The sequence below is a fragment of the Enoplosus armatus genome, chromosome 22 (assembly GCF_043641665.1).
Source record: "Enoplosus armatus isolate fEnoArm2 chromosome 22, fEnoArm2.hap1, whole genome shotgun sequence".
In the NCBI taxonomy this organism is placed as follows: Eukaryota; Metazoa; Chordata; class Actinopteri; order Centrarchiformes; family Enoplosidae; genus Enoplosus; species Enoplosus armatus.
Window position 1 is genome coordinate 15,726,377 of NC_092201.1, and position 23,624 is coordinate 15,750,000.

Here is a 23,624-nt window from a genome sequence, read left to right on the forward strand (position 1 = left end):
CGCGTGAGTGATGACCGAACAATCCACCCCCCCCCCCCTCCGGTCTGTGTATTTTGACATAAACACGTCAAGTGCTTGGTTTTTGATGGAGGGGCGCCGTGAACCCGGCTGACCTCCGGTCTTCTGAGGTCGCCCCCGAGTGCTGCTCTGCCGTTCATGTATTTTGGTCTTGAGCTCGTTGTGTTATTGCTTGTGGAGTGTGGATTTTGGGGCAAACTGATCTTAAAGTGTCACGCCCGGGGGAGTTTCCAGTGGCTTCCAGCATCTAAACCCACCAGCGATGAAAGAGATGTTGTGGCGTTTTAAGATCTTTTTTTTACGCGATACAGACGCGTTGTACGACACAGAGGAGCTACACAGCTTCTGAGCCTTTTGCGTGGCCGCATGTTAATTTTCCTCCTTGAGACAATCCCCGTGTTGTATTATCTCCCTGTGTGGGGCCTTTTTACCATGCATGAGCCACGAGTAAATGAATTCATCGCCCACGTGGCCCCCCACCCCTTCAACAAGCCGCAGTCTCCTGTTGTGCTCCATGAAATATGCTGCAGCGGGTGTTTTTTACTCCGGCCGTTTTACTGCACGGATTTTTGTCAGAAGACAGTCCTCGCACGTCGACCTTTTTTGTCGACAATCTCCTTTACTGGCAAGGCCGGCAATTTTCGGGAAGTTTAGACTGGCCTTCGTCCCAGCTAAAGTAGACCCGAAAATACCTCTCCCAAGATTTCCTCATGTTCCTTGCACAGATTAGCTGGATGAAGCCAGATTGATATTCACATGATTTTAGGGAAGTGAGGCGATCGATTCCGCTCTCGTGTCCGTAGTTCCTGTTATTCTGAATGCCAACCACAAAGCCTAAAACCAATATGGATGTATTGGTTCTGCCCCCCCCCGAATTGAGTGTCACTTCTGCATTGTAGTTATGGTAAAAGAGAAACTGGGAGACTGAGTCAGAACAGTCGGGGAAGTTCGCTGCTTCCCCCGATTCTTCTGATCCCTCGTGGTGAGTCTCTTCCGCTGGCTGCAGCTCAGACACTGAAGCTGATGGCAGTTTCTAGCTGTCAGGGTGTATTTGAGTTTTTTTTTTTTTTTTTGGTGGCGGGAGATGAGTGTCAAAGGATGCGGCGGCGGCGGCGGATCACCGGCAGGAGGCTCAGCTGTCCTGCGTCCCTCGGTGATCCCGGGCCCGCGGCTCTTTCAATGGCGCAGATGAGCTGCTGAGAGAGAAGTTTCTGGTGTGGTTCCCGGCTGGGTTAGTTTGCTGTTGAAGCTTAAAGAGAAACTTACGATGCTGGTTAAAAGCTGCATGTGTTTGTTACATAAAGCGCAAAAAAAAACAAAAAACATCCAAAAACAGCCACTTTGTTATGTAACAGCAGCTGGTGAAATTAAATAGCGCGTGGCATCTTAAAATCAACCTCAGCCACGTCATTTGCTCGCTACATCAACAGAATCTAACAACCACTTTCTATCTTCGCGTAGAGCCAAAGGCAAACGGAAATAAAGCTTTTTACATGGTTCCTACTCTTTGAACTTGAAAACCACGATCTAATGAGCAAACTCTGATTTTTAAGAAAGTCGTTTTTTGGAGCTACGGCACGTCTGAAAACAGAGGATCTTCCGTATGATGCTTTCACAATAATGGCCCTCACAGCAGGAGCTTCTTTAAAAGGTAGCTGCGTTATCACATGTGGCCAATAATCTTTCTTCCTCCACCAAATCGATTGCTGGATGCTGCAACACCGGCCTCTCAGGCGGGGTGGGAACCGCATCACACCGCATCCGGTGATTGGATCCTGCGACATCCATTGGGTTCCATAGTTACGGCACCGCTGCTTTATGACTACGTATCTTCAATGGATTAAAACCATGTCAGTCGGTGAGCTTCACAGATTTTGTGGACAGAACCAGGCTGGCCGTTTTCCTCCGTCCCCAGTCCGTATGCCAAGCAAAACTAAGTGGCTACAAAAAGCTGAGCTGATGCTTTAAGTCGGAGTGAAGAAAAAATAAATACATGAAACCAGGAGTTCAGTTGCAAATCTTACACAGATCTTTATTGTTCCTTTAATTACATACAGTTCGTGGCAAGCGAGTTGCCCTTTTCACTTTCCTTGTTGCCACCTCAACAGCAAGAACATCTTGCGCACACATACAAAAACCTTCCTTTTTGTCTCCCGTCCCCTACGTACTTTTGTCCATCGACTCACATTCACTTGATTTTTTTTTTTTACCATATCCTCCATCTCTGAGCAAGATATCGCATCAACTTATACAGAAAGTTAATGGAGTCCTGCATTGACAATCTCTTTTCACTTCCAAAACACAGCCTCATTCATCTTTTCTCTATTTCCTCTTTCAAAGCCTTCAGCGTCATTCTCTTACTTTCAACCGGTCGCTCGACCTCAACCGTCCCGTCTGTCAGGACGGGTAAATACATCCTGCAGCCTCTACTGGTGGCAAGCAGTGTCCACGACCAAAGCTCCATGCAAGACGCTACACTGAAAAGTGATGTTTCATTCTGAAAAGTCAGCTTTTCAAAAAGAAAAAAAAAAAAAAAAAAAAAAACCAACATGGCTCAGTTCAAAATTTTGTTTCAAAACAAAACTCCTCATCTCTTCTCTGACTTGATTTTTTTTTTTTATGACATCGGATGATTTGCTAACACACTTCATGGTGATGTCTTTGTTCTAAAACAGAGAGAAACTGAAATCTCATCCGTTACTGGATTTAAATTAATGCCTCTGACTGCAGTAAATGCAACAAAAAAAAAAAGAAAATAATAATAATAATATCCCGATCCTAACATCTGTCATTAAAGGAATGTACAAAAATAAGACGTGTCTTCTGATTAATTTAAAAAAATCAGACTTTTACGGAGAAATATGTAGCTTCGTGTCGTACATCTCATCGTTAGTTTGGGGGATTCTCATCCTTTCTGGCCTGCTAAACATGCTCAAAATTTCAAATGATTTCACCTAAAAGCTAAAACAGTGCTGCTTTATGAGTCCTAAAAAAATACTACAATACATTTTATAATATAAAAATGCAAAACTTTCATTACCCCCCCCCCCCATAAGGTCTAAAATAATGCTTAAATATCAAATTAATAGTAAACAGGATTGCACCACCTCTATCTTCAAGAAATCAACAAACTCATGACACACAGATTAATGTGTGAAATGTGTGTTTGCTCCTCGTTATGCTTCCCTTTGTAGAGCTGGTGCGAAGCCGCGCACGTCTCTCCAGAATACTGTGTCTCTGATGGGTGCACTGATGGAGGGGTAAGGTAAATAGCTGCCGAAGAGGACAGTAACACAGAACACTGTTTTAATAATATGCACGCACGCAGACACACATAAATACAAGTCCCACGCCTCTCCACGGTTTTTTTTCTTTTAACGTTTATGTACAAAAAAAATGTCCGTCCAGGAGTCCGTTCCCTCCTACACCATGGTCTCTTTTCTCTTCCCTAAAGAACACAGAGACTTCTTGTCCTTTTTGGATTTGTGCGACGTGGGCGAGGAGAGTGGCGACGACGGCGAAGACGACGACGTCGTCGACAAAGAGGACGAGGAGGAGCGAGGTGAAGGGGACGCCGTGGTGGGGCTGGGGGTCGTGCTGTTGCACGGCGAGGCGGGGGCGGACTGGGAGGCCGGCTGCGGGCAATTCTCGTCCGCTTCCTCCATGTGGACGATGGCGGAGACGGAGGAAGGGCGGCGCTTGGAGCGAGCGTCGCTCGCAGGTGGGGAGGGCGTGGACGGCTCGCTGAGGGGCCGGTGGACGGAAATGGCGCTGCGGAGGCAGTTGAGCCACTGCTGCTTGTGGAAGACGTCGTTGACCTGCAGTGTGTGGGACTGCGCCTGGCTTGGGTCGTGGGAGCGCACGCGGAAAATATTCTTGGCTGTGGAGGAAGTGGGAAAAAAAGCAGAATTAGACAATAGGACAATCTACATTCCTACATTAACTACGAGAAATGTTTTGAATTTGACTCGAGCCTCACCTTTGTCCGCGTTGCTGAAGGCGCCTCTGAAGGAGCCGCCCATTCTGACGTCTCCGTCCTGCAGGTCCTCCAACACAAGGTCCTGCACTGGGATTGGTTGCCGGTAAACCTGGAAACAGTGGCGCTCGTTCCTTGTGACGGGGCGGGTCAGAACCAGCAGCTCGGTGAACAGGAACACATGCAGCTTCTGGAAGGAAACAAAAAAACAAACCAACAAAACAAAAACATTTAAAAACAGAGCATTGATATTTTACATGACCGCCAACAAAGTTCTCTGGTTAAATCATAGGCTGGTTGGGGGTCAGTGAAGCAGGCTGTTGCTGCCTGATTGCCTCATAGAGGATGTGTTGATGCTTTGCTCACCGTGCCGCTCTTGTTCCGCAGCTCCCCGTGACACAGCAGGCTCTTGCACTGCTCGATACGGGGGTCTCTCTGCCTGTCGTCCAGATACTCCAGCTTGTCGATGTAGTACTGGCACTCAGACTCTCCCTTCTTCATGTTGATGTCAGACAGCACGCCCTGCATGATGGTGATCTGGATCGCACGAGGAATCAAAATATTAACTTCAGCCACGTTTTTAAGACGACCGGTGTGTGTTCAACTAATTGGTGGCCACGACTTACCGCTTCCTCCAGGCTGGCAGCGTCTGGGTGCTCTGGTGGAGTGTGTTTCAGTATCTCTTTGAGCAGCAGCGGGTACTTGACCAGGCGAGAGCGCGGGATGTCTAGGAAGCTCCACAGGTCCAGCTTCCTGCTGAAGGGCGACTCGAGGCAGCGCTGCAGGAAGTCCTGCACCCGCCGGTCCTGTTTCTTCTGGTCCAGCAGTGCCTTGGCTGCCAGCTGGTTGCTGCAGTAGTCCTTGTAGGCGTTAAGCCTCGGCAGCTGGAGGGGAGGAGGGACACTTTTACTAAAGCTGCCTTTCTTACTGCAAACCCAGCTACATTTTAACGGAATCAAAGAGGTTTTAGGTACTTGGTGGTGACAGGACACTTACCCAGCTCACGACAATCTGTCCGATTTGGCCCACTGTCCCGTCTGGCCCCGTGGCTTTGGAGAGCTGCGCCAGGAGGTCCTCATGCAGAGGGATGTAGGCATCCAGGTTGCCGAAGATGTGAGTGAGCTCCTCCTCGGACATAATGGACAGCTTCAGCATTGGGTCGTGGTACGCCTGTGTAGGGGAGCAGAGCCAACACGGTCAAATAACAACATCCCATCAGGCCAAGAGGGGGTGGACGCTAATAATAGCTTTTGAAGAGCTTTAGGGGTACAAGAGAAAGACAGGAATAATTCCAGACTTTTTATAGTTCCTGGCTTGGCTATGTGGAAGGCCTGCCAGACTTTGATTTAATCTGTTTGCTTTATATGTACTCTCTCTGCCTCAGAGATTTAATAGTACAAACCTTGCGTGCGAGCTGGAGGTCCTCGATCAGGTCCTGCTCTCCACGAGACAACTCAAATATGGCCTGAGGAAAGGGAGGAGGAGGAGGAAGAAAAGGATACTTCTTTTAGCAAAATACATGAATCAGGATGTCATTACATTATTGCAACCGATACCCACTAGACTAAATCTCAAACTGCACGGCTGCCAAATGACTGAGGTCAAATCTCTGGCTTCGACGGCTGCTCTCTCCCTCTGCTTCTGACAGTTGGCTAAGATGTCTGACATATGCAGGACAAGTGAGGGGGGAGGGGGTAGGGCAGGAGGGCGCTAGTTTGTTGGCTTGTCAGGTATATGCGATTTGACACAGACTGGGAAATTAGCCCCGGATGGCTTTTAGCCACATTTAGACTATTTGACCCAAATACTACAGGGATATGTGAAACTAAGTCTGGCAGACAGGTAGACTTCTCACCTCTTGCCGCTTGATCTCTTTGGTGGAGAAAGTGCCTTTCTGGTGGACATCCAGCGTCTCCGACCACAGCGTGCTGTTCCTCCTTTTGGGCGGAGTAGGGGCCGCCGCCTTGCTGCAAGGCTTCTGGGGCACGCCCGGCGACTTGCCATCTCCCCGGAAGGAGGCCTGCAGAGGGGAAAGAGGAAGCCCCAGACGTTAGACATGTTGCAGTTGGAAGCCCAGTTGTTTAGTGCGACGTATCGAACAGCAAAGAGGTTGTCCCTTCCCCCGAGGAGCTCCCCCTTTTTTTGCGGGATGTCAGGGGAGCTTACCTGGATGGTTTGGCCGAAGCGCCGGACGGCCCCGTTCTTCACCGGAGAGATGAGGTTGGCTAGCGACGTCACCCTGCCGAGAGGACGGACACGCTTGTTGCTGGGTTCCTGAAGAGGAAGAAAAAAAATAAGTCAGGCAATTTGATCAAATAAAAGTCTTCACTTTTCATCCCGTGTGCGGCAACACTGAACTAAATCGATCAGTAACGCCAACTGGGAGACTTTCACAGAGGCCTCAGCAGAGAGGTCCAGGCGCTCCCTTGTGACTTCCTTTGTGATTAAACACATCAAGTCAAGTCGTAAATCCTCATTATTGGCCCTGCTCCTTTGCGCGGAAATAGGAGTAGCTGGAGCTGAGGTCGAGCCGCAGGCAGACAGACTGGCGGACCCGGGCGGACGGACAGAGATACTGAGAAGGAGGAAGCAGCTCCAGCAGCTGTTGGCTCCATCATGTGAAGAGCCAGGGCCAGCCCACTGAGCACAAAGACCCTTTCTGACTGCTGATCTGGATGGGAAGGGGGTCTGGAGGAATGCCAGGAATGCACGAGACCCTGCTCTCAGCTGTTCACCACCCCTCCCCGCACACACACACACACACACACACTCTATCTGCTACTATCCAGCCTGACAACAGCCACGACTCCGCTTGAGAGTGGATCTGTGCGGCCACTCAAACAGCGTGAGATAAACGCTTCCCGATTGCACCAGCTCTTTAACCGCCCTTTCCCAGAGAGGCGCTGTAAAGTAAAACAGACCACCGCTGTGAGTCAGGGAAAGGAGCAGCAGTCGTAAACAGACAGCAAATCTGCCCCCCCCCCCCCCCCCCCCAAGTGTTTACACGGTGCAGCGTTGCAGGGGATGCACAGCGGTGTTTTTACGGCTGCGAGTCGAGACAAGCTCTTCAAGAGGCCTCGCGTGAGAGCAGCACTACACCTAGGCCAGGTGACCCCCCCCCTCCCCCTCCCCCACTCCCTCCCCGCACAGCCCGGGAGAAAGGAGAGAGCTGCTTGGCCTTGTGCCAACAACAGCAGGCCGCAGGAATCAAAGAGCTGAAGATCTGAGGTAATGATTTCAGCCTGGAGAGCGTCTTCAAAAACATGACACGGCGAGGCAGCCGCAAAACATTCTGCATTTTGAGGACTTCACACTAATGAAGGCTTGCTCAAACGCCGCGCTGCTAAAAGCTGCCTGTGTTGTTTCTCCTGACTCAGGCCAAATGGGATTTTTTTTTTTTTTTTTTTGCCTTGGCTCAGCGAATCTGGGAAAACAAGAGCAGCCATTGAGGCTCCTGGCCCCTGCGGACACAGCTGTGGAACAGATCCGCTCGGTCTGGCGTTGGCCTGTGAGCTGCGGTGGAGTCACGGCCTGCCACCGGTTAGGGTCTCCGCATTGGACCAGAACAGCCAGGCAGCCTGGAGAACCTAGGAAGCCCCCTAGTGGTAGGGGCCAGCAAAGAGATGGCACGCGTCAGAGGTCTTGTCTGTCGGGTCTACGCTTTGCCAGACTCTTGTTTTCTTTGTCTGCTGATATTAAAAGGTCACAAATTAAAGAAAAAAAAAAAAAGCTAAATAGTTACAGGAGGGTGGGGGTTTCCAAAGTCAATATTGGGAACGTATGTTGACCATTGTGCCCTTCCTGTCTTTGGGAACCGGCCCCAGAATAACAAAAGGCCACTCGTCCCACTCTTTTGTTTATCAGAGGTAAAGTAAATCAGTGCGGGGAAAGTTGCTATTCCTGGCAGTTTGACCCAGGAACTCTGGAGTTAGGACGAGTCTGGCTCGCTTCAGGAAACCAGACGGATCCGGGGTTTGTGCTGCTGCTCTGGATAACTATTATCAGTGGAACAAAAACCCTCCAGACACGCATATTGTACATGTGCGGTGTGCCCCTCAAACTCCTAACCCTAAGATTACAGCCTCATAAACGTCAGGAGGTTTTTTTTTCCTTTTCCTTTGATGTAACCTTGTGTGCGCTGTGAGCCAATACCCCAGATGTGTCCCTGCCATCGCAGCACAGCCGGAGCTGATAGGAGCTGAGAGCAGAAGAGCCAGAGCGCAAATGGGAGAGTCAGGGTCATCGGTAAGTCAGCGCAGGAGGAGACAGCCCCGTGTAGAGCTAAAAGGCCGTCGCAATTGTGCGACTCCGTGAGAACGGAATGAATTGTCCTCCGACTTCTGCTTTATCAAGTGGTTTACTGTCAACGAAACCACATCTTCCCGGAGATCCCTTCCGAAAGAGAACCTTGCAGGCCTCCAAAAAGGGGAAGGTGGGAGCCGGAGCGGTGACTTTCATGAGTGCGCCCGAGCTGCGTGAATTGGCATCAACCTGGTTTACTGGGGGATTACTTTGAAAAGCAAAGTAATCCTCGACAGGACTGCAATAAAAAGGATGCAGGGCTGTCAACTGAGAGTTTGCCCCCTGCCGCTTGAGTCCACTGACTGCCCTGGTGTCTCCACATCCCGCCAAGGCTGAGCCGCCTGCTGGGATGCATACTCAAGAACAGACGGGGAATACACAACGCTGGGGAGTGAGGGTCAGCTCCCTGTTTACCACTTCATAGGTGCAGTGGGATCCAATGATTAACTTTCCCAGGTTAGGCAGTATCTCAAGCATTGTTTTTAGTGCCCAGGCGCAAAGTCCAAAGTCTCATCTTACAGGCAATTGAAAGAACACAAACACACACACACACACACACAAACACTGTGTGCCCAAGTGAGATAAAGAACAGGGTTAGGCGCTGATTCACTCACAACGTGACACAAAGATATGACTTCATCTGAATGTGATCCGGGCAAACATTTACTGAAAGGCACAGGTAGCAGCTAAACAAAGTCGAAATATCACCACCATCATTTTTCCCCGCATCTCACCTCTGACTCTTTGTTGGCTTGGTTCTGGTAGTCTATCACTTGCAGAGTCCGTTTGATAGGCACCAAGCTACCCAGTTCATCGTAAGCCACCATAGCTTTCAGTAAAAACACAATATCCTTCTTTTTTTTTTTTAATCCTGGCGAGTCAGCTCCAAGTAATCCACAACAGAGAAAGGAAAAAAAAAAAAGGTTGAAAAGCGAGGGTCTTCTTCTTCTTCCCTCGTGGGCCGGGGCTCTGGAAGCTGCCCTCACACACACACACTTTCTAAACTTTGGTCTGAGGTGGACTGAGGGAGGGAGGGCTTTATACCAGGAGGAGAGACGGGGGAGGAGCGAGCCTCCGCTCTGGCCCTCCTCTGGCTGCAGATGATTGCGGTGTCAGGTTTACATGGAAGCGAGGAGAAGCTGCCCGCAGGCTCCGCTGATCCATCAACAGCAGGGAAAACAGTAGTGAGAATTTTTGAGATCATGGGTAAAGCTTACTGCTAAACGGGGCTGACGCAAACAACTCTGATGAGGGCCAACGGACCTTTGGAAAAAGACTGAACCTTATCTAACGCGACACGGGATGTTCTCAGGGAACAACTCTTAAGTTCTGGACACATCTTGATATTTGAGGGTGGAAAATGCTGAACTTTTCCAAGAGATACGCATTGCGGAAAACATTTGGTTGAGTTGTGAAAAAAAGATATGCTGCTGTCAAAGACAACAGTAGGAGCAGATATAAAATCATTATTGATGGTTACAGTTAGAGCAGGAACAATGAACTGATAACAGAAAATGAACTGGCAATTGTTGTAAAATGGCAAAATAAATCCTAAATTGAATATCTTATCTTAAATATCTGTTTTTCGGACTGTAGGATGTACGGAATGAGGAAAAACTGGCTCTGGGAAACTGTGCATTTCTCATTTTATGTTACTATTAAGTTACAATTGTTACTTGCATCGCTGGTGACTGTAAATTAAAACATAAAAAAAAAAAAAAAAAAAAAGTTAGAAAATAAGGGTCAAATATACGCAATTATCAACCCCCTGTAGTAGTATTGAAGTATTTATGGGCAGCAATGCACCAAAACCTCTAACTCCTAACTCATTTAAATAAAACTGAAACCAGTTTCAGCCGCATCTGTAGTCCACTGCATTACTGTGACCATTGTCATGGTGACATGCAGTGTGTCAGTGTTTCAGATTTTCAAGTGGCCCACTTGCTAAAACTGAAGTCGTTGCGTCGCAAGCCCTAACACGAAAGGGTCTCACTTTCCACCCGGTGTGGTATCAGCTACGAAGTGTCTAATACTTGTTTAATGTCCTTGAAATGAACAAACTACAAAGCAATTGTGACTTGGTTGTGTCTTGTTAGTTAACTGATCAAAGCTCTGTGGAGCTGCGCTCTTTGCTTTGAACCGAGCCGTTATCAGTCTCATCAGCTGAACTGGGGGAGGTGATCAATTTGAATATAAATACTGGAGGGTGTGGGGGGGGGGACTGTGACACACTCAGCCAGATGTTAAACTGAAACCTGTATATTGTATACCACTGGGGGGGGGGGGAGTGGGGGGGCTGCCACCCTTATGTTGATTGGTGTAATGGGGCGGACATGTTTGCCAGTTTCAGTAAAGACAAAGCAGCCGAAATCAAACCTGCTGCTCTTTTTCATGCACACATGGCTGAAGGACAACCACACCTGAAGCCACAGATTCTGCACACACACCAAGCTGGTGCACAAATGGTGTCACAATGTGTGTGTGTGTGTTTTGGGCAAAAGGACAAGCCTGTTCGAGGCTGTGCTTCGTCCTCCTGGGTCAACACGGAGGTGAGAAACAGGACGCACAGGGCTTCATGCTGCTGCTGCGGGTGACAAAACACAGATGCTGATTGAGGTGTAGAGATGTTGACACGTTTCTCTTTGGGTTTTGTTGACGGAAGTGGCCAGGAGGGCTCAGACCAACAGGACGCCGAGTCCAGATCTCCCCCCCCCACCCCCCATCCCATCCCATCCCATCCCAGCTGAGCGGGATCATAAATAAACTTACTTTAGTATCCGAGTAAAAAAAAAAAAAAAAAAAAAAGCATGCAAGTTTAACACGAGAAATAAGACAGCGAAGCGTGGAACTATGCAGACTGAGGAGTCAGAGGGGATCTAATAAAAACAAAATGTATCTGTCTGTCTGTGTGTAGTCTACGTGTGCCCTCAGAAGACACCGTGAGCAGTCCTGCTGTTACTCATTCCGAACGGGGAGACCTCTGGCTGAATCAGCTGCACGTCTGGCCCAGCCGCTATAAAAACCAAACACAACATGGCTCGGCCTGCCTGGCCTCCTCGCCTCTAGTCACACTGAGCGGCAGCTGGAGCACAGCCGGGATTTACACTCCAACACACACACACACACACACACACACACACGCCAGTCTGCGCTCAGAGTGGGATGAGTAATGCAGCGAGCGGCGGAGTCTCACCGCTGTCTAACCTATGCCGTGCCAGGGACGGACTGAGCCTCGAGGGCCCCCCGACGGGCTGAGCAGCAGTGAGTACGGGCCCTAATTACAGCTCTGGGGACGGCATGAAGCAAAGAAACGCTGCTGGGCGCTGACTGACTCGAAACAACGAGAGGACGGGGGAGGCGCTGCCGCCCTCTGCTGATGGAGGTCAGCAGCAGCAGCAGCAGCAGAAAGGAGGGGTGCTTCTTTCTGGCTAGCAACAACTGCCCTCTCAGATCCCCCAGTCACTTTTTAAATCAAGCCAAACAAAATGAAAATAAACGCGGAAATGTGGGTGCGAAATGAAAGGAAAAGGCCTCCAGAAGAGCTTCAGCGCTCCTTGGCCCTCTAACTGGAGGGGGGGGGGGCGACCGCCGTTCTTCCAGAGGCAGACGTGGAACGGGCACCAAATGTCAGTCACAAAAAACGTTGTGTCATGACTTCATTCAGACAGGGGGCCGTTACAGTCAGAGCCACAATGCTGGCGTGATATGTTGCGAGGGATTCCTTGGTGAGGCTGCATCGGTGGGGCACTTTAAAAGCTATTTTGCGGGGCGCTTGCCTCCGCTTCTCACAGTCGACCCCCAAATGTATTTTCACACCGGTTTCATCGTTTCATCAAGGGGCGGCGGCGCTCTCTAAAATCTGCCATCGGTGTTCGGGTGGGGTTGATTAATCACTTGGCGTGATCCTAACTACTATTAATCTCGGATGTTTCTGTCCTGGGGGGCAAGGAACTATAAATACCTCCACTCCTCTGCGGCCACAATTAAACTCAGATGAAGAGACGCAGAAGACGTAGACAGTGATCTAATCACACAACAGCCTGCAGAAACAATGAAAACCACAGTTCTCAAACCAGACTAACATCCTTGGGTTACTCAACAGTTGTTTTTTTTTTTCTTTCTCTCTCTCTCCTCCCTCTTTAGTGTTGTTTTGTCAGCGTTCACACACACACACACACCTAAGAGCAGCCCCGGGTTGCTACCAAAACACAGCGTGGTAACCAAGACTCACAGTGAAACCGCCGAGGCGTTGCAGACAGAACAAACTGATATACTGATAAAGCTTCAACTGACAGACACCAATGTAAAAACATCATTCGCCAAGTTAATGTCGAGGCATTGGCCACAGTGGCACACACACACACACACACAACCTGTGGAATCTTTGCAGCATGTTATGCAGTGTTTTCTGTTTCATTTCCCAGCTCTGAGAACTCGGGCTCGAGTAGCAGCTAAGGTGATGAAGCTCGAAAAACAATATGCGCGCCATTAACTGTGAAATTCGTATTGTGGCAACATTCTTGCTCGCAATAAAAAAAAAAATAAATACAAAAAAAGAAGGCATGATGCGAAGGCAGGACCAGGCCTGCGGGGAAGGGCAGGGTGAGGCCTTTGTTCATACACATCCACACAGGCAGACAGTCTGAAGACAGGATGGGGTTTGACAGCTCCAGCGCAGAGTCGAGGCGATGCAGTAATACACACCACGAGGAGTCGTACATTTGTCTGCCGTCGAGGCTTTCACACAGCCCCTTGCTCCATGGTAGCTATTACTCTGATACATCTGGGCGCATAAAAGGCCACGGCGGGCGATGTTGCACAAGTTATTAGGTGAAACAAGACAAAAGGGCGGAAGCATGGCAATTACACAACGCTGTAGGAAACCACTTTTGACCACTTAAAACAGCAAAACAGGCTTCAATAAAATGTATTAAGAAGACGCAATATTGATGGATAGAGCTAGCTACCCCGATTTGTAATTGGAGGAGGTTGCTTAACGTTTTCTTTTGTCTCCCATCTCTCAGAGGTGACGAAGTGATACAGAGCTATCTATTGTACGCTTTGTGTTGTTTTTTCCATTTTCATTTTCATGGGCCGCCAGGAAGAGAATCTGAGATACGGCAAAAGAACAGCTAAGCCCGTCATTTTTACTTAAACAACTCCAAAAGGGCAGCAGCGGCAGCGGCTGTATGGTGAAGGGATTTCTACTACAACCGCCTCTGCATGCGGAGCATGTGGATGGAGTGTGCGGGGATTACGCTGCGCTGGAAGAGGCTCAATTAGAAAAGAAAGCAAAGTCAGGAGTAGGACGCTGAGCGCTGCTCTGATTTGAATCAAGGAGTGGCCCCCCGGGACTCTCCACAACACTGTTGGAGCTTTGTTTAGCTAGGAAAAAAAAAAAGAAGTTCAGAAGAAATTCAGAGCAACTGATCCAACTGGTTTACAGAAGTCCAGGCTGTACGTCTCTGCTAATCCCTCTCATGTGGGCGCGGGACAAAAACAGCCTGTATGGAGGCAGAATGGATGGAGGCCACGGGTTGATTATAAACTCCTCCGGTTTGTTGGTGCCACCCCCTCCGCACAAGAGGGGTTTCATACCCAAATAGTTCAATGAAAACTTTGAGACGCTATTGGACTTTCCTTCAGGAGAACCCACACGGCTGTAGAACAGTGCGATGCACCCGGATATCACTGACGAACCTTTGTCGTCGCACACACACACACACACGCAGGCGTGCTCGCCGAACGCCCACACACCAAACCAAGGATATTTTCCAACCCAGCCAGTCCTACCACTCGGATCCCCGTCCTAACAGCAGACCTCAACGGGCTCCTCGCCGAACAAACAAAGGCCTTTATCTGGACCTCTTCCAGCGATAAGCTTAGTCATTTCGATGATATGCTCGGAAAGCAAACAGAAGGAGAAGCACTTACGCAGCAAGAGATCAGATACCCGGTGTTTCTGTCTCCATGTGATGTCTCTTGACAACGCAGAGTTTGTTTATTCTTATCGTCTTTGTCATTTTGCGAAATGAAATCGACGATTCATGAGTCGACGTGTGAGCGGACTGTGGCTGTGAAGTGTGTGGGAAGCCCTGGTGTTTGAGCAACCTGAAGCGAAGCCGCGCTTTTTTACCTTGAAGTCGAAGCTGCAGAGGCTGACGGCGTCGCTGTCGTCCTTCTCTCTGCGCTTCCTCTTCTGTGGAGAGAAAAAAAAAAATGCATCATTAAACATTGTCATAATGCATAATCCCATCCCACCCCACTAGTCTATAGCAGCTCTCTCCCAAACTTTAACTAAATACAAAATGGTCTCGGGTTGGGACCCTCTGGGCAAACACTTCTCTAATTCTTGGAGGTTCGTGCATTTCTTTGGAGAGCCCCGATTGGAAAAAAGACTAAAGAACCTTGCATGTGGAAGCAGCTGACACGTTGCTGACATGTTCTTTGCTGTGGGCTGTAGTACACATCCTTGTCTGGGTGCCAAAATGATTCTAACATGCAGAGCGATTTACAGCCACCTCATCCCCCGCTCGTACGTTGGGCCAATTATGCTCATTGCCCCCGCAGCTCTATTGTAAAGCTACAATAGACACTGCTGGAGGTCCTGCTGGGAACAGGAAAAGGTTAATTAGGCAGCGGGGCACTTTAACACCTGCATGCGGACTGTCAGTCAGGGAGAGTCAGTCGAGCAGGTGAGAACAGCAGTCTGGCCTGTTGGGGCTGAGGGTTGTTTAAAGCCCCGAGGAGCACTGGTGGCCTCTGGGATCCTTCCGGGGGCTCCGCTACCGCGGTCCATTAACCATGGAGGCCAGGCTGCTTCTGGCTGGACTCGCGGAACGCCAAGACCCGATTGACCAGCGAGGTGAGGAGGGCCAAAATGGACACGTAACGGTCAGGGGTGGCTGGCGATGAATGACTGAGCAGCGCGCTTGTTTGTGTTGGAGCAGTGTGGCGGTGTAGGGCATTTCCTCTCGGGCAGGCTGACCTGTTTGTCCCCCCCCCCCCCCCGCCCCAAAGAGCTATCTGCTTGACAATTTGTACTCAACACCTTCAGAATGTCCCCGTGTGCATTTCAGGTGCAGTTGTGTGACTGGCTGTTAGCCTTACATGGCAATGAATAGCACCGTTTGTTCAAAGTTGAACAGAGCTGCAGATAACAAATGATTGTGTAATTCACTTCAGCAAACGTTCATACATATACCTCCTGCGCACGCGCACACACACACACACACACACACATATGAATAGGGAGAGTAAGGAAAGCCTGAATAGATAAGCAGGTCAGCTGAAGTCTGCAGCTCGTTCTGTCTGCGTGTTAAATAAAATATTGCCTTTAGCTCGGGCCTTACACACACGAGCTTAAAGAAAAAAACAAAAAAAACCACACTGGAGTGATCTCTGTGCAGAAACTGACACGGGGGGGGGGGGGTGGGGTCCTGTTCTTGCCACCTTTGGAAATCCCTCAGTCAGCAGCCTGCAGATGAAATAACACCCTCCAAGCAGCGACTTGTTCCAATGGGTGGGCTGGGTTCAACGTAAATACTCTGACTCAACAAACACACCCCCCCCCCAGAAACTTTTGTGACCTGGGCCTGGTGATTTTGTTAGTCATCTGGGGAGACTTTTTATGGTACAAAAAAAAAAAAAGATGATGATGTACACAGACAACAGAAACACAAGGAAACAGACACGATGAACCGCCGCGAACACGACGCGCAAGTTCCAACACTTTCAGACGACGAGGGCGCTTTGGATGCCAGATTAAAACAACATCACAGTTTCATGTTACTGCGACGACATGGGGTGGACGTTCAAAGACAAATCCATCCTTTCACCTGACAGACTGGTTCCTATCTAATCCAGCCCCCCCCCCCACTCCTCCCGGGTCGGAGTGAGCGAACTCGCCAAGAAACTCAGTACAGTTTGATGAAAGGGAAGGATAAAATATTTACTGTACGAGGGGAACTCATTGGGGTGGGGGGGGGGGGGTGGGGGGGTGGGCTCATTTGTGTCGGCGAACCAAATGCAAGCGCACCAAGGCCTTTGGCAGTGGCTTGTTTAACAGTGCCGCCAAAATACGCGTATTGAGCTCAATTGAAAGTGTGAAAGACGTATGTTATGTGAGGGGGGGGGGGGGGCATAGCAACAAGCTAAATGACAGTAAAAACCATGAGCTGGTCTGCTGCACCCAGACCTAGAGCCACTTTAACACAGGCTGCTGCCTTGCCGACGCGTGTTACCAGCTATTAAGAGGCATGAATCCAAAGACGGCGAGCAGCTGCGGTGCAACGTCAAAGTTGAAAGGGCTTGCGCGTCCACTCCAGAACGGCACCTTGGATGCATGACGTGTCGTCGAGGGCACAGTGATGCGGAACGCTGAGGGATCTTCAGACGGTCGGCGGTCAAAGAAGCCAGCCGTCGTTTGAATATGAAATTGCTGTTGATGCTGGCGAGGCCTTCCCGCAACGATTACCAGTGTTAAATCACATCACCCGATTAAAGCTGGAATGCTGCTTATCAGACGGGCCACTCTTGAGGCTGACGTCCCCGGGCCGCCTGAACTTGTTGCTTGTGGAGGCAGAGCACTCTCGAATCAGACTCCCGCTGTTGTTAATTACCTTCACATTCCACCGAAATGGCAGTCTGGTTTGATCTGCCCCACCTTGGCACTGGGCTGGAAACCTGACTCACATTCTCAGCCGTGGCAGAAAGCCCCTCGAGGCCTCATACCTGATGCAGTCTGAGAGAATTCACCGAGCGCCCGGGGAATGCTCGCCTCGAATGCTTCCAAAAGTTTGCCTTGGGGGGCGGGGGGGGGGGGCTATACCTGGCCCTGAAAAGAATTCCTTCTAGCCACTTCAAAGCCCAAAAGCCCTGGCTAAACTGTATTCAAAGCCTTGGCAAAACCTTCAAGCGTAAAGTGGCAGGGTTGAGATAAGAGGGGCAATGAGACAAAGACACTTCCAGGGTTCTTTTATCGCTCGCTGTTTGGTAGATTTATAAATGACAGATAAAATGGGGAGGGGGTAAAATAAACGGCGAGCTAACGAGGCCCACATGGTTTTGGTGGATGAGGTAAGCGTGGCATGTTTGCGAATCAAAGGCAGCAGGCTGGCACGAGATAAAGAGGCCCCCGCTCTCTCTCTCTCTCTCTCTCTCTCTGTAACCCTGCTTTTATTTCTCCTCTGCCTTCAGATGAGCGATGGATTGTGTTTCAGGCGGCCGTAAAACCCCGGAATGCCTCCGCGCTCGTCATTCGGCCTGCCGTCTAATCTGTCCGCTCTTTTCTGTTTCCAATCCGCCCGTCTCTTTTAAGGCCAACTGTAAAGCCAGTCTATTACAGACCAGCAGCGGTCTGTGGGCCGTTATGGTTCCTCTAATAGGCAGGGGTTAAGGAAATCGGAGCAGGCTGGATCCCCTTTATCCAGCATTTCGGGTCTCCGGCTGAACACGAACAGTCCTTGCTCAGCCACGAGGGAGGCCGCATAACAAACAGCCATCGCAGTCCCTTGGTGAGGTGTTACGGGGAGGGCACGCGCTCGGTGCCGGGAGCTGCCGAGGGCGCAGCCGGCCTGGAATGCGGGAGCGTAAAAGTTTTATGGACTTCACTCCACTGATGGCACTCCAAAAACCAAAGCGCCTGGATCAGGGCCGGTGACTGCCGCGAAGGTCGAGTATAGGGTTACCGCGCACTTGCAACAACGCAGTCGCAGCTCACCACAACTTGACATGTCACAGACAGCACATACATATTTTCTCCTTCACCATACTCACACGCTGTTTATCAGGCTGGAGAAAGTCACTATATGACATATAATGAGTTGTTTTTTTTTTTCATTTGGGCATTTTTCTTTAACACTTCTGTACCCCTCACACGCTCACGATCAACACATGCTTGCACTGGCACAAAGGCATGCCCACAAACTGAGCCCCCCCCCCCCCCCACCTGTAATTATCAGATAATATGTCAGCCAGATTGTTACATAAACTCATTTTCCTGTAAACATATGCACACTTGAACCGATGTAATAGTCTTGTTTTCCTTGTTTTGCGTAGCCCCCCCCCGGCATACTTATGTTCACTGATGCGTTAAATACCTTGACTTGACTTGATTTCAAACCAGTAAGTATTTCATAACTAGGGAGGTCCGGGCATATTTGAATGGATCAGTATTAGCTAGAATACTAGAATGCTGGATTCTTTCTTTACTGTACCCTACTGTGTGTCGCAGCCTCAGCCTCCTCGTGCTGCATGTGAAGAATTTGCTCCTGATGTCTCCTAAATAAATAATTACACTCAAGTGTCGCGAAGGACAATGCTTAATATGCTCAAAGTGTAAACAAGTGAAATGAATGAGATATCTGGGCTACAGTGGCTGTGGGCCAGCAAGGAGCTGCCTTTCATCGCCGTGACAATGAACAGCGCGACCGTTTCCCCTGAGACTCCGAGGCGGGATTTAAAGCCAAAACTCATCGTCGTGACGGGAAAGCGGCGCTCAAAGTTACGCTCCCAGTTTGCACGGCAGGACAGAAGCCAGCCAAAGGCCAAAACTCTGTGTTCGTGTCTTTCCCGGTGGACTGCGATCTGCAAGAATTGGAAAACGTGAGGCCTGTACTCACCAGACTGAAGTCCCATTGTGGTCCCGGGGTGAGGAAGGTGAAGGAGCTTCCTCTTCGCAGTGACCTGAACAACAGCAACACCAGAGGGGAAGGTCATAATTACAACAGAGCTACAATGCATCATCAGCTACAAAACACCACCGTGAGAACACTTAGGAAGCCCCCCCCCGATCGATTTAAACCACCAGTGGAGTCCACTCTGACCTGAAGTCCCAGCCAAAGAGTGAGTAAAGCTGACGACTTGAGTGAGTTCAAAGCGTTCAGGAGAAGTGAACTGTGAGTCGGGGGAACGTCAGAGGCGTCCTGAGAAAACAATTCACCTCCCATTACCTACCACAGCCTCAGCATGGTGTAGCCGCAGCGCTGTCTCTCCAACTCAGACCAGGAACTGACAGACGAGGATCCTCCTAGTCAGAGAGGGAAGGGGAACATGACCCCAGATCACTCCCTCCAAGCCTCATCAACCACGAAGCTGTCCTTAGACCTAAGACCCCCGTGGGATCCGAAGGAGGAGTCCTTTATCCTCACACCTTCCTCCCTCCCAAAGTTTTGGACGTGGCCCAAATGTGTCTTTTTGTCGGGATTTTCTGGCGGGGGGGGGGGGGGGGGGGGCAGCTCTGCCCTTTTTTGGGGCCTCCGCGGTGGGGTTGTCCGGCCTGAACACTCCCGGCAAACCTGGCCGTGCATACTGTAAATCCTTTTCATGTCAAACAACTCACCTTGGACCTGTGTGATTGCCACAGTAAGTATTCCGAGGTTAGGCCCGGATAAGGCCACGCTGAGGACAATTACACAAGACACTGCGCTCGGCGAGTGGACGGTTGGACGGCAAGAAGGAAAACATCAAAGGAGCCCTTAAGATCTGCATTTGGACCCACAATAAATTGGGTTTTTATTGAAGCACTGTTTCACAGTCATGAAATACTTTCAATGAGAAGCGCGTCTCACTGACTGCCGTACAAGGCCAAGTGACCGCGCAACTTATGAAACTGAGCAAACGGATTACAAAAGCGACGCACTGACTGTGTCCTGTTCTATAGCATGCATCAGTATGGTTTTTGTTGGTAAAAAAGAAAGCCTAAACCTGGTGGGCAGAACTTTTATGGCCTAACCCTCTCACAACTGAACTCATGTGAACTGCAAACAAAATATGAAATGTTAAGACATTGCGGAGTGTGTTTAAAAGGAACTATCACGCAACAACGGGTGGGGGGGGGGGGGGGGGGGGGTCACACTCGCAGCGGACATGACAGCGCGATGAATCAACACCTCCTACACTGCTCCAGCTCTCATAATCCAATCCGGGAACTAGCACAAGATCATAAATGGTGTCAGAACGGTTGATAATAGTAAAGATGTATGTCTTGGTGGGCCCTAGGTGGCGGGACCTAAAAAGGCATCAGCATCCGGAGAATGCTGAGCTGCCCAGAAACACTTGCTCTGGGAGTGTGTGTGTGTGTGTGTGTCCGGCAAGTGCTGCTCGTAAGGCTGAGTCATTCCGGTCATACTGCCGCTCTACTACTGTTGCTCCAGGCGGCGTTCACCCAGTGACACAGCCAACTGTCCTTCTACAGCCAGCGCTGCATGGCAGCTGCAGCTCTGACACCTCAGAACAAGTGTGTCGGGGCTAAAACGATTATAGTTCCTTTTTTTTCCATGCGCAAATGGTGTTGGTCAGATAAAACAAGATATCTGACATCACATTGGGTTCTGGGAAGTTTGCGATAACGCAGGACTTGTACGTCAGCAACCTTTGATATGATTGATATATGATCGGCAGCACTGAACGCAACCTAGCCGTCCAGTGGCTATTGGAGCCACATAGAGCAGAACCGCGTGGCTGATGGATGAAGACAGAGAGGGGGGAAAAAAAACAAAAAACAAAAGACCACCACTAGCCACTGTCTGATCTATGGGAAGCTTGGTGCAAAAACGCAGGAATAACGCTCGTATATGACCACAGACCAGAAGTGGTTAGCACTAATGTAGCCTATTAAAGTGAGGAGCTCACGCGCACCAATCGTCCGAGTTGCGGTTAGAGCTGGGACCACCCATGTTGGAAATGTACGCACTGATGCTACTGTAAGGTGCTGTGGATAAACAGCATGTGCTGTGGACTAACGACAACAGCTAACAGGGAAGGAAAATGAGACGCTCCCTGGGTGTCCTGGAGGCAAGTCTGGGGTCAGGGGTCACTGCAGGTGTTGCTCGGGCTTAACTGTCAAAGTGCTGAATTAGCACAGATTGTCCCGTTGAGGTGTGCTCAACCTGCCCATTTGGCCAACCTTTAAACCTCTAGGAGGGGGAGGGGGGGGGGGGGCAATGTACTGCTTGACGGTGAAAAGATGACAGATTCCAATGGAGCATGGCCAGTTCTGTGACTACTTGAGAGGGGAGTTTCCAACCAGTTTCGCCTCTCCATCTGGTGTGACGTGCATCTTATGACAAAACTCCACAGTCGCTGCCCTCTGACGCTCCTTAATAGCGGTCACTCGCAGGTTTGGTGAGCCGCGAGCTGACGTCGCTGCTGCACACCCCTCGTCTCCCCGGGAAAGCACAAACCTCGAATGACTGACTAAGACGTAAAAGTCGAGTTCCCCGTTGTGGGAAAAATGGTGGGGGCGAGTTGGTTAGTTCCTTTGCCGTTTTGGTTTTTATGGTTCTGACAAATATTTCTGCTGCAAAGAAACATCAGGGTGCGTTTGTGCTACTGAAATGCACTGTGACTAAAATCTGTGAACTTAAGGGGTGTCCATGTGTCTTTCACGGCCGCATGCCCAGCCAGAGTGCCCTTGAGCAAGTGGTACAATTCAACCTTTTTTTTCCACTCCTGGTCTTTATTTAAAAAAGAAAAAAAAAAAGAAAAAAAAAAAGGTGATTAAAAATGATCAATAATTATTGATAGCGACTGAAATGAAGCATTTTGTCCAAAAGGGGAAGGTCAAACCCAACTGAGGCGTGAGGTTAGGATTGATAAATACTAACTGATTCAGAAATACCGATAAGTAATTGATACTATCTGAGAGAATTATGTGATAGAATCAAACTGCGATTACTGTTTATTGGAAGATTTCTATATTATAGCCCGACTGGATTTTTTGGCTATACTATTTTGCCAACTACACCACTAATGCTTCATTAATGTGCAGTATGTCATTGTTTTTTTGTTTTTTTTCAACAAATGACTGAATATAAGAGATTGTGTCAATTGTCAGTAAAGTGTCAGCGGGGACATTTAGTACTTGGCAGGCAGTAGGCGCATGTCCGTGTTTGTCAAAAACCTGCCCACGTTGCATCTGGATATAGTATATTGCTGGAAAACCGTCTCTTTGGAGCATCATCTTCTTTTAGCACGCACGTAAATACTTCTATGGAAATCACCCACTCAGCTTATTTCAGTAGAAGTTAAGAAATCCCCAAAAGATTAAATTAAAATTAATGTGGCTATTAAAGCGCCACTGGGACATGCTGACGCAGACGTGGGAGGCTGATTTGCTGATGACTTAACAGAGATGCAGGCTTGTGCTGACAGTAAGGCAGAGGCTTCTGCATGTCGCCGGAAAATGGCAAGCACTGGCCCTGGGGCCACACACACACACACACACACACACACACACACACACACACTATCTGACGTTACATCTGCCTGGTTGCTACATCACCAGGCTCGCAGCCAAGGTAAAGCCAATCCCTCACACTGGTGTTTGGAATCTCGCAGGAGGTGGAGAGCCTGCAGCAAATGAGCAAAACTGCTCTTCCGCTTCATTGACTTTACATCTAATCTAAAACTGTGGCTCAACTGCTGACCACAGGGTCATCCCTATGCTACTGCTGAGGACCCTTGTTGAAGACGCGCACTGGACGTAGAGCATTTGCAGAATGCAGCGTCCAATATTGGATGTAGAATCATCCAATGTCACGTTTCCCCACGCAGCGAGCTGTTCCCTGCAAACTGTGGAACTTCGTCATGAGTCGATTGGTGGGTTGAAGCCGCCACACCGTCACGGCAGGGGACAAAGGTCCTTGCTGCTCCTGTAGCCCCTCCCATGTGTCGAGGGAAGTGTGGCTCGTGACTCAGTGGATTAGCATCCCGGTTAGCCCTGCCCTTGTTTGTCGAAGCTGTACTCTGAAACCAAAGCCGTCCCGGCACTGACCCCACCTGCGGCCACATGTCATTCTGTAGCTATTCTGCCGATACTACAGACGACACACACACACACACACAAGACCACTTACAGCATTTTCGCAGCATCTGATAAAACCACCTCGCAGGGTGCCTGTGCATCCTACTGTTGCCTCGGCCCATTCAACGTGATCGCCTACCTCGGTTGCTTCGCATGGGCCATGAGCTTACAGCTTGTTTGTTTCTGCTGGTTGAATTGTGCACATGCTTGGCAGAAAGAAAAATTCCACTGCCAGCCAGTCTAGTATTTAATGCCACTCTCTCTTGGGAAATCAAGCCTCATATTCTCCCACTCAATCCGGCTTGATTGTTTTTTCCATAAACCCTTGTTATGGAAGGTCAAATATTGGGTGATGTTTTTCCATGTTTGTCTGCAGAGCCAGTTGGGCACCGGGCGGTGCTGGGGCACTTTGGCACACAACATGGAAAGCCTTTCAAAAGAGTCCAATATAAACGCTCGCAGGGGTTTATTATCCCAAAACATACTATTATTATTGTTATTGTACGTCAGCCGCCAGTCTGG

At 49.5% G+C, this 23,624-nt stretch overlaps 1 protein-coding gene across 2 annotated transcripts in view; it reads right to left on the reverse strand.

Moving 5' to 3' along the window:
- Positions 1 to 2,024: 2,024 nt before the first annotated feature.
- The window catches only part of net1 (neuroepithelial cell transforming 1), a 25,125-nt gene continuing 3,525 nt past the window's right edge, over positions 2,025 to 23,624 (reverse strand). Inside the window, exons 2-11 of one of the 2 annotated variants that reach the window (XM_070928671.1) lie at positions 18,919 to 18,982; positions 14,433 to 14,495; positions 6,161 to 6,268; positions 5,850 to 6,014; positions 5,397 to 5,459; positions 4,991 to 5,164; positions 4,621 to 4,878; positions 4,361 to 4,531; positions 3,998 to 4,184; positions 2,025 to 3,898 (exon numbers count right to left, since the gene is read on the reverse strand). In XM_070928671.1, the coding sequence (XP_070784772.1) occupies positions 3,441 to 3,898; positions 3,998 to 4,184; positions 4,361 to 4,531; positions 4,621 to 4,878; positions 4,991 to 5,164; positions 5,397 to 5,459; positions 5,850 to 6,014; positions 6,161 to 6,268; positions 14,433 to 14,495; positions 18,919 to 18,982 (1,711 nt within the window). In that variant the 3' untranslated portion in view covers positions 2,025 to 3,440. Of the gene's footprint in view, positions 3,899 to 3,997; positions 4,185 to 4,360; positions 4,532 to 4,620; positions 4,879 to 4,990; positions 5,165 to 5,396; positions 5,460 to 5,849; positions 6,015 to 6,160; positions 6,269 to 9,030; positions 9,292 to 14,432; positions 14,496 to 18,918; positions 18,983 to 23,624 lie in introns of those variants that run through there. The other variant, XM_070928672.1, reaches the window with a different exon arrangement.